Source organism: Amborella trichopoda, chromosome 1, assembly GCF_054954075.1.
Source record: "Amborella trichopoda isolate Santa Cruz 75 chromosome 1, AtrichopodaSantaCruz75HAP2 v2.0, whole genome shotgun sequence".
NCBI lineage: Eukaryota > Viridiplantae > Streptophyta > Magnoliopsida > Amborellales > Amborellaceae > Amborella > Amborella trichopoda.
Window position 1 is genome coordinate 2,893,234 of NC_142336.1, and position 11,529 is coordinate 2,904,762.

The window sequence follows — 11,529 nt, forward strand, 5'->3', positions numbered from 1 at the left end:
AGGAAATATTGACCATCGCTTATCTTGAAGGAATATCTTGACTTATATTATTGAAATATTCTTATGGAAAATATGAAATGGAATATACAATTTATGGTATGCACTATATCTTTAATAGATTAATTTATTTAAATATATTGATGGGACAATGGTTTAAGGAAAGGGGGATAATAGTTCATGCACCTTCCATAATGTTGATGGCTTATCTATAGAATGAATGACTCAAATCTCTCACCCCACAAGTCATCTTGATCAACGGTTCATATTTAATATCAAGAAATAGGCAAATTATGGGAAACCTTAAAAAAACCCTAAACCAAAATTTCATTATAAATAGGGGTGCTCTCCCATCCATCTCTACACATCTCTCTCCCATAAACTCTCTCTCTCTCTCTTCCCTAGGGACCACCCCCCTCTCTCTTTACTCTCTTTACTCTCTCTCTCCTAAAAAGACCCTAGGGAGCACGCCCCAACATAGACTAACATAGAGATTCTTTCTCTCTCATAATCTAATCTAAGGGTTGGGAAAATTAGAATTTGAGCTTAATTATTTTGGAGTTAGGGTTTTGTAGAGATTTAAATGTGGTTATCTAGTTTGGCCGAAAGTAGCTTTCCCGATTCGAGATTGAAGCTAGACCGTTGATCCCGCGCCATTGGATATGGTGACTCGGTATGGGGTGTAAAAAACCCGGTTGAAGTAATCTCTGGTATCTTTTCTTTTAATTGTTTGTTTTTTTATAAGTACTTTCTAAACAAGGATTTGAGGTGAGGCTTTACTGTGTCTTTTGTAAAGCCTAGGCCTAATAGAAACATCATCCCTTGAATTATCTCTTTTTTGTTTTTTTTAAATTTTTTTGGCCCCACTTCAAGATTACATTTTTTTTTTTTTAAGTTTTTTTTTTTTGTTGGCCCTCTTCAAAAAGTTCACTTTACAAGTGATTTGAAATCTCTTAGATACCATCTCGTCACTTTGCAATTGATTTGAAATCCCTTAGATACCATCTCTAAATTCATAGAAGGATTTGAAATCCCTTAAATACCATCTCCAAACTCATAGAAGGAATAGGATTTTGGATCAAAATATTCCCCAAATTACTTGTATTTTTTGGGATCCTTATCACTAGCGTACAAAATTTTTGGAAGCTATGGTGATGACATACATGGTTGGTTCTTCAGTCATCTATTTAAAAATACGAGGGAGAGTAAACTATAATTTATATTACCATTTAAATCTATGGTCATGAGTGTCATCACTATTTGATCAAGTGATCAATGGTCGTTGAGAGTAGTGGGACCCATTGGAAGATGAAATAAGTGGTGGCTCCCATTGTTTCTCCATCACCATCTATACATCGATTCAAAGGGGAGAGACGCTTGTGACCATGGATTTTCCATTGTCATGCAGATCACAGTACACTTTCACATCATATAATTAAGTAAAATTACTAATTTTAATTTATATATGAAAATATTGAGATTAACCCACTAGCTCATATGAACATATGATTCCAATGTTCCAAATTGAATCTGTGATCAATCTGACGGTTTTGTAATTATTACGTATTTTAATTACGTATTTTAATTGTAATTATTTTTTTTTACAAATGCAAATAACCTGAAATTTTAGACGTCCATTCTTCTCATCAAAGATCACTTAATAAAATTATTTAAAAAATAATTTCCAAAAAATAAATTGATCAAAATGCCTCCGAAACATTTCAAAGGTATTTGGGTTAATTTATGTCTTGCAAATTATTTTTTTGATATAACAAGGTGAGGAATTAGATTTTTCGCCAGCACAATATGAAAACCAAAGACATTTAGTAAAGAAAATTACAATATCCCCATAAGAGACCACCGCTCCATAAAACATGTCAACACAATTCAAACAAGACTTTTTGCATAGATATAAAATTTACTTCGGAGGAGATGGGGCGCTAGCATTTTATGAAGGCGGGCAATTTGTTCCTCCTGGTTAATATCCTTGAACTCCTCTTGGAATTCCTCCAAACTTGCAAACTACAAGCATTTCAACCATGAATAAAAAGATTTGTACTAAAAATTCTAAACAGATATGCATTTTCACTTTTACAAAGAATAGTCATACAGTGTAAATATAGAGCACCGAGACTAACCTTTCCAGCATCAAGAAAGTGCATCAGCATGAAGAGCTCATCCAAGTTATTCTGGAAAGAAATATATAAATAGCTATAAGTACAATATAAGTGAAACTACCAAGCAACAAGTTATAAATATACACATCAGAAAATAAAATCAACATAAAATCACCACAAAAATTGCATCAAAATGATTATATGACCAGCCGACAAAAGTAGACTAATTGAACACCTGGCAGGGTGAGAGTTAAAATGATGTTTAGCATAGCAACCAGATGGATTACATTTTTATTTCTTATAATGGGAACCAGATTGACAAGAATCCAGCAACTCATCCATATAGATATCAGATTCAATTTGATTGTCTATAGCCAGCACTTTGGGTTTTGTTAGTGGCAAAAAGAAGAAGCACAGCATTGTAAAATCTAGGGCATAAACAAACGTGATGCTTGTGACCATTCATAGCATAAACAACCTTCAGAAAAGACACATACAGGTAGAACCATTTTGTACACCAATTGACGTAAAACCAATTTAAATGGTACTGATAGAACAATGGGTCAGCACATGCCCTCAAAAAACTGAGGCCGCAGCATGTCCAGGCAACTTGCATACGTAAAACCAATTTGTGCAGTCTCAGTGATCATTACGTATTTTAATTGTAATTATTTTTTTTTACAAATCCAAATAACCTGAAATTTTAGGCGTCCATTCTTCTCATCAAAGATCACTTAATAAAATTATTTAAAAAATAATTTCCAAAAAATAAATTGATCAAAATGCCTCCGAAACATTTCAAAGGTATTTGGGTTAATTTATGTCTTGCAAATTATTTTTTTGATATTTTTATTAGATTCTTCTATTTTTAAAGAATGCACACCTAAAATTTCAATTTATTTAAATTTGTAAAAAAAAAATTAAAATTTAAATATGAAATGAGGTCGTGACCGACAGATCTGCCCAGATTCAATCTGGACTGTTGGGCTCATATCAACATATATGTTCATATGAGTTAGTGGGTTAATCCTAGCATTTTCCTATATATATATATATATATATATATATATATATATATGGGTAATGATTTCATGCAACTGTGGTATAGTAATATGATGCATCAACCTTAAAAAACCATCTTATGGCCATTTGTTTGATCCAAATTTTGAAATATACACTATTTTCATTATAATGAACAATCACAAAAAAAAAAAAAAATGAAAATGAAAACACAACCTAGAAAGTAGTTTTTTAGCCCAATTAACATAGGCTGTTCATTTTCGTGAGATGCTTAGATTTAGGGGTTAGAAGGATTTTTTCATTCCCAATTTTTTTGGATAGCTTTAGTATCATTAGATGAACAATGTTAAAAAAAAAAAAAATGTTCTTGAGTTTATAAAGGTTAAGATCTTGAAATTCACAAAATAAATGGTGTAGATTCATTTTTTGGAAGGGACTCATTTGACCATATCTAGAGTTCAAATTGAACTCTTTTTTTTTTGGGATTGATTATTGAGATGAAGAAAGTGTGTGTGCAAAATTTGAGGTCATACAAATACCACAAACATGGTTTTCTAGAAGTATCGTTGCATTATACTATGATACAACAGTTGCATTGGATCATTGCCTTATATATAGATAGGAAGATGCTAGGGTGAGCCCACTAGCTCACAGAATAGTATAAGCCCAATGGCTAAGATTGAATCTGGTCCGATCTGCCGGTTGAGAGTATATGAATTTGAATTTTTTTTTTTACAATTCCAAAATCACTTGAAATTTTAGGTGAATATTCTTCTCATCAAGCCGCACTTAATAAAAATATAAAAACAATAATCTGCAAAGTAAAAAATGACCAAAATACCCTAAAAAATGTATAGGGGTATTTTGGTCATTATTTCATGTAAATTTTTTTTAATATTATTAAAATATTCACTTATTTTTTATTATCACACATTTAAAATTTCAAGTGGTTTGGATATATAGAAAAAAAAATTAAATTTAAACACTATCAGATATCTGTGATCGTTAGATCGACCCAGATTCAATCTGGGCCATTACGCTCATTTTTTCTTGTGACCATTGGCTAACATAAGCATTCTCCATATATATATGGAAAATGATAGTGTACCCAGGCTCGCGTATTTAACTGCAATACACCAACGGTGATTAAGAGATGGTCATGGAATGAACGACAGGGAATATGTTGAAATACACCAACGGTGATTAAGAGATGGTCATGGAATGAACGGCAGGGAATATGTTGAAATACGCCAACGGTGATTAATAGATGGTCATGGAATGAACGGCGGGGAATATGGTTACAAAATTCAAACCGTAATGTCTTCTCTCTCCTTACAGCTGACATAGGATAGCTGTTTGTCACCTAAAAACTCTCTCTCTCATCAAAATACCTGAAATACCATGCTTTTCCTCCTCTTTCTATCCCCTGTGCCTCTTCCTCTCTCTCTCTCCCCTGCGCATGCAGCACTACCATCGCCCAGCCCTGCCTCCTCCATTATTGCAAAATCCTCGTCCTGCCTCTTTTTCTCTCTCTCTCCTCTGTGCTTGCGGCACAACCATCGCCCAGGCTGCTACAACCTCCAACCTTTGCAATACCCTCGCCCTGCGCACAATACCGCTGAACCAAATATGCTCCTCTTCTTTCTCTCTCTCAAAATAGAGAACGCAGGCCCCACTTATTTGGAATATAGGCATGGGATCCATAGCTGTACTTTCCTGCACTGTCTCTCTCTCTCTCTCTCTCTCAAGATTTTTTTGGGTATATTTGAGGTATAGGCATTGGTCAGCACTTTGTTGCACTTTCCCTGTCTCTTTCTCATGATTTTTTTGGGTATATTTGTGGTATAAGCGTTGGAGTCATAGCTGCACTTTTCTGCACTTTCTCTCTCAATATTTTAACCTTTTCTATGGCCGGAACAAAGGGGGATACACGTTACACCATGATTTTGAATCAGAAGAGAGATTTCAAGAAAGGGTAGGAAAAAACGAAATCTTTGTCTAAATAAATACGTTGAGAAACGGTAGATGTATAGAACCTTTCAACGAGATAGTTCTTTTTCAAATATCTCAAAATGGAATCTATTCCAAATATATATGTCATGGTTCATTACTTCGACAGGGTGCAAATACCGCCCCAGGTGGCGAAAAGCCAACATCGAGGTGCCAAACCTTCCCGTCGATGTGAACTCTTGGGGAAGATCAGCCTGTTATCCCTAGAGTAACTTTTATCCGTTGAGCGACTGCCCTTCCGCTGGGCACCATCGGATTAGTAAGGCTGACTTTCGTCCTTGCTCGGTGGGTGGGTCTTGCAGTCAAGCTCCCTTCTACCTTTGCACTCGAGGGCCAATCTCTGTCCGGCACTGTTTTAGGTATATTTAGGGTATAAGCATTGGAGCCATAGCTACACTTTCCTGCACTGTCTCTCTCTCTCCAGATTTTTTTTGGGTATATGTTTTTAATCTTGTAGTAATCCCACATACCTGAATTTTTTGTGTATATATGTTTCATTTCTTTTGAGTGTATGGACATGCGAGAATATTGCTTTTTCTTTCAATTTACATGTCTAGCACTAGTGGATCGATGGACAATAAGCTTAAGGAACTTATTGTTGTGATACTCAAAAGTCATTTTGATTTTTTTAGCACTTTCAACAATAGGGTTTACTTGGGTCATCACACTCCAACACAGCGACTGACAGTGATAGAAGGGGAAAAATTACAACTAAGTTTCTAATTTGTTTCATGGAACCACCATTCATTTGTTCCGATGATTATATGGATCATAGTCCCAAGTTCTAAAGACTTAACATCTAGCTGGTATCTATTTATTCTTTTATTCCCAAATTTGCTGGAGTCTTGAACATCTGACTGATTTTCAGTTTTTCTTCTATTGTCTGGCTTTGGTTTGGATATTCATGGGGTCAAGAGTTTTCATGAATTGATTCTTATAAGTGCACAGAGAAAGAAAGAGTTATTGTGTTCTGCCCAAGAGGAGCCCTGAGAGCAAGGTTTCAGTGGGAAGAAGCCTGTCGATTTGGGATATGACAAGATAGAAAAGGCAAGAGAGAAGGGTTGGGTATAGCTTAGAACCTTGTAAGAGTATTTCTTTTTTTTTTCTTTGTGTATTCGAAGAAATCACACGATTTCTTTTGTTTGTTAATTTCAAGAAGTTCACACTATCTGATGTAAAATGTATGATGTAGAGTTGCTTTGCTTGTAATTTGAATCTTCTGGTTTAGTTTGTGACCTGTTGTGTGCACTTGCTAACATAAAGCGTAACTACTGTTATTGGCAGTGTCGGTTAATATGGGAAGTGTACACTGAGTTATGCTCGAGTGTGGTGCACCCCCTTAACATATTTGAAAACAGAGTTTTCTTGTGCTTGGCTTGGGGAATTGTTCACATTATATTGAGGATTAGGAACTTTTTTCATTTTAGTTTTGCTTTTTTTTTTTCTTTTTACTCTCTTTTTTGTGTTTTGGGGTGTTTTGGGGGGAATTGTTCACACTCTCTCTCTCTCTATCATTCACAATTTTGTGTTCTAATTGGTGTAGGTGGGAAGATGGCAAGTTCATCCACAAGCAATACCATGACATATCCAGACAAGAATTGCAGAAATTGTAGCAACAAATGTGAGATCTACACATCTAGAAGCGAACAAAATCCAAACAGGAAGTACCTTATGTGCAAATCATATAATTTATGGAATGGGTGGGTCAATATGCACCTCCGATACTCCCAAAACTGCAATATATTGGAGTCAACCGAGTCATTAATCAAGTTATTAGAGAACCAACAACGTTTGACTACCCAAGAGAATTTTGAGAAACGTGTAATTTTATTCATATTAGCTTTGAGTTTAATATTTCATATTGTATATTTCTTTCTCTTTATACGAAAGGTGTAAAGTGTACTTCTCTAACTTAGTTGTAAATAAACTACATTTTGCATTAAAAAAAAGCAATGGGCCTTTCATTCTTTTGGCCTCAAAGTTACTCATGCATGGGCCCCTAACCCTAGGCATTCGTGAAATTTCATTCTGAACCGTATAGGAAATGCATGTGGGTCTGATCGGGGGGATCTCATTAGCATCTATATGAGTAGGACAGGGTACTTGAAGTCACTGTGGTATAGCTTTGAAATTTTGAAATATCAAAGAGTTTATCATAGGAACATAATTGAAAAGTTGAGTATTGATGAGATACTTCTGCTGAAAAGTTTCATAGCCCCACAGAACATAGTTGAAATCCAATGTCTATGTAAAATACTTAATCTCATAATGTACCTTCTCACTTGAATAGCTAATAGTTGGTTTCAAAAGTTCAAGTTTAGTAAGAGAAAAAGGGAAGGGAGGGGAAAATCAGCCTTCTATTTAGTCATTTGCAATATCTTTATTGAAAGTTCTACATGAAATACACAGTTTGTTCCACATAAAATACACAGTTTGCAAGATCTTTATTGAAAATTCTATAGAAAATCAGCCTGCTATTTATTCATTTGCAATATTTGGGAACAATGGCCATTCCACAAAACATTGTAACTTTCATCGATTTTAAGGCATTATTTTGCTTGGTCTCATTGTGTGTGCATGTGTGTGTATGTGAGTGAGAGATGAGATAGAGAGATAAAATATGTGAGAGAGAGAGAGATGAAAGAGAGAGAAAATTTGTCATTGTTGAGGAAGCCATTTTAGCCCCCATAATTGAAGATAATGACGACATAATCTACTTACCGACATTCAAATTCTCATGATACAATGAAAGCATGTGTGCCTTTATGTGTGAGAGAGAGAGAGAGATTGTGTGGGTGTGAGAGAGGGGGGGAGTGTCACATTCAATTGAACTATACAATTATATGAATACATAAATAATAATATGAACACGTACAAATGGAGCACCTGAGACAGTCACTTCAACTGTAAATACTAAGCATAAAATTTAACTTTGGGTTAGATAGAAAAGTTACAACCATAAGATGCAATGCATCATCATTCATCAAAGTTGATATTTCTTACTAGAAGAAGCAAAGAAAAACAGAGAAGCTTTATATGTGAATCATCATTGTATATTAATTATGCCAAAATACACTAAAAAGGGGCAATCTAGAAAATCAAATGTCACTATAACAGCTTTTTTGGCCCTTCAGCTTTGGTATTGGAAGCGAATGAGATAGGCACCAACGGTGGTCCTTCACAGTCAAACTCATAACTGCCTGTTCTGCTTCTGGCTTTTTCTTAGCTTCTTCTTAAATATTGAAAGGCGATATCCATCTCTCTTCCTGTAATAAAAGATCGTTATATCACATTAATGTATGTAGCGTATTTCTAAGCAACACTACACAAATTGGCATATGTCATTATCCAATTATAGATATGTGAAACTAGGACAACTAAAGAGTAATTAAGAAGCAAACCGCCTCTTGGGCCTACATGCTTTGCTGTAACCAAAAGAAAACAAAACAAATAAATGATACAAAGGGCAAGAAAGGTCAGTCCAATATTTTGCAATATACCAAGCCCCATTTCAAAGACATGCAAATATATAAACATTTTGTACCAAACTATGTAATTTATTTGTAAATCCAGTTAAGCAAATGAATGATCAGAAAATGGAAACAATATGGATTAACATTGTAACTTCAAAGAGATGGCAACTAAAAAAATGATGGGATCTGAAATACAACAAGATTCACGCAAGTATCTCCATGGTAGAGATTTAGTGAGATTTTATTTAATAAAAATAATGAGAGGGCGAAATTTCATTCTAATGGCAAGATGGACCATATACAGTCCTTCCTGCAAAGAATATAAAATTAAAATCTTCATACCCCTGAATGGCTCGATGAAGGAATGTCGGATTCCCCGGATCCAATGGGAGTCTCCGCAATGCACTAAGCGCTGCATACTATAAATTATTCCAAATGATAGACAGCAAAAATGTCAAACAACACAACACTTCCATCTCTACTTCCTGTAATAAAAGATCATTTCATCACATTAATGTATGTAGCGTATTTCTAAACAACACAACACAACATTAAAACACAATAAATTCAATAGCATATAACATAACACTTACATGATTCATCATCATTACTATATATGTTCCATGTCTTCACAACTCCCACCAATGGCTACCATAGTATCGTTTAACCTGTACTAAGAAAACACCTTATAAACATTTAATAAATCCATGTTACATTTACAAAGTGTACAAATATGGAGCAATTATTTATGCATACTTTGAATGAGCGAATGATGAACAATTTCTTTTGTCATGTCCACTCTTCTTACACACTGCACATTTTCTAGTACCATGATTTTCTTTTGCTTTAGCTTTCTCTGACTCTACCTCAAACCGAGATTTATATCTTATAAGACAAGGTCGTCCCTTTGTTCGTGCCCGTGGGGGCTCAAGGATATTTTGAAGAGGGCATCCCTCATTTCTTCTGCTGCTATTGGGGTTCTTATTAACATCACTTGAATCTAGCGTACTCGCAATATTGGCATCTACTTTTTCTTGTGTAGCAGCAAAATCAAACATTATCAATTCATAAAGTTCCACACTTTGTGCGGCATTCTCTGCAAATTTTCGAGCCATTTGACAAACTTCATTATAACGAATGGACCAGGCTAGATTAGGAGATACTTGAATTGTCTTGCCTTTTTCATCAACTACAGCCCCTTTCAGCACATCTTTTTTCCATCGATTCATTATGAAATGTGATGGAATCTCAAAAATATTATTTATCGAAAATATTCTAAGCACATGCCTACAAAGAATGCCTAACCTATCATACAAGTGGCAAGTACAAAAAGCAGTTTGATTGACTGTTGAATTCCACAACAAATACCCTTGCTCCACTTCCAGGTTTTGTCACCTTATTGGTGGCAATAGTGTCGTTGTCTTCAATGGCTTCAATCTTGTAATTTGAAGAATCTGCAACTTCTTCCCCAAAAAACTTCATCATTTTGTGTGCATAGATCTTTGAAACTTGTTCATCTATGAAGGTAGAGGTCCTCAAAATAGGAGTATATATGATGTTATGTAAATCATTCTCCCTCATTTTGTAAAGCTTCTTTTCATGTACTTTTTGAGTAATTTCCAATAAAGAGTGCAAGCTTGTTGTGGGGGTTAAGGACATCTTAAAGTGCTTATTCACGCCTTCACTTCTTTGAGTCGTTGACATACCAGCTGTGAATGCATCAGCAGCATATGCATCAACCCACTGCATTCGACGATTGTATATCCTAATGAGCCATTCATTTTGTTGAAGATTATATTTCTCAATAAAGGATTTCCAATCTGCCTCAAACTCTTCTATGGTTGGGCTTGTTATACACTTTATAAAAATTTCTGGAAAAGTGGGATGCCAATGCAATACATGGCACATTTTTTCTTTCACCTTTGCAAGTATGTGCCACTTCAAATAGTGATGCCTACTTTCTTTTAGAACTTGTCTCACTGTAGTAGTAATTGCAGGATCCTGATCAGTGATAATTACACCGGGTTGACGACCACTCATAGCTTCTAGCCACGTTTCAAATACCCATATAAATGACTCCATCTTTTCATCAAACATAAAGGCAAACCCAAAAAAGGTTGTGCTGAAGTGGTGATTCATACCAAGTATGGGAGCCAAATAAGTTCATCTTGTACGTCGTATAAAAAATTATCACGTCTGAAAAGTGGTGGTCCAACACCTTTGACATGGCGTCTACCCATATCATACAGATTAGATGACCATCTTCATCTAATTTAACCCTATGGAAAAATGAAGGGTTTGATTTATTCATTTCGTACAGCCATTGCATAGCACGATTGCCATCTTCTCCTTTCAATTTTCTATGGTTTTTTGCTATTTGGTTTTCGATATCTTTTTGTGAGCATTGGAAATTATCAATCCCCCCAGCTTGTCCTGTAAAAATACCATAAATATTCCTAGATTTCACCAAAGCAGAGCTCATAGAATTTATCATCAACTTTGTTGCATTCGATATTGTTCGGTGTAATCGAATTAGTCCAGCTTTCCTTGAAGTGACAAGGTTGTGGTTGTCGTCATTTATAAACTTAGTCACTACCCACTCATTAGTAGAATTTAAGCTTATGCATAGCTTAGCCTTGCATCCACACCTTGATAGAGGGATATTCCTTTTATGTACGACATCTTTCTCAATCCTACACCCTTCCCTAGAGCAAGTAACTTCTCTATCTATACTTTGTCCATCATTATTATTGTGTAGTTCCCTTTCGAATGCCAAACCCATGTGCCAATGCAAATGCCTTGTAATATTCACATGCATCTTCTTCAGAAACAAACTTCATTCCAATTTGGGGTTCTTCGATTTTTGTATTTGTAAATTTCTTTTGGGGGTTACGAGCATGTGATCTTGCTCG

General features: G+C 35.2%; 1 protein-coding gene across 1 annotated transcript; it reads right to left on the reverse strand.

The window, feature by feature from the left end:
* Positions 1–8,051: 8,051 nt before the first annotated feature.
* LOC148783483 (protein FAR1-RELATED SEQUENCE 5-like) lies at positions 8,052–11,529 on the reverse strand (the record flags this gene model as incomplete). Its single annotated transcript, XM_088855315.1, has 6 exons — positions 8,052–8,410; positions 8,960–9,102; positions 9,211–9,285; positions 9,374–10,007; positions 10,324–10,699; positions 11,368–11,529. Coding segments are annotated over 4 exons (1,230 nt in total), but the record flags the coding sequence as incomplete, so codon positions are not given.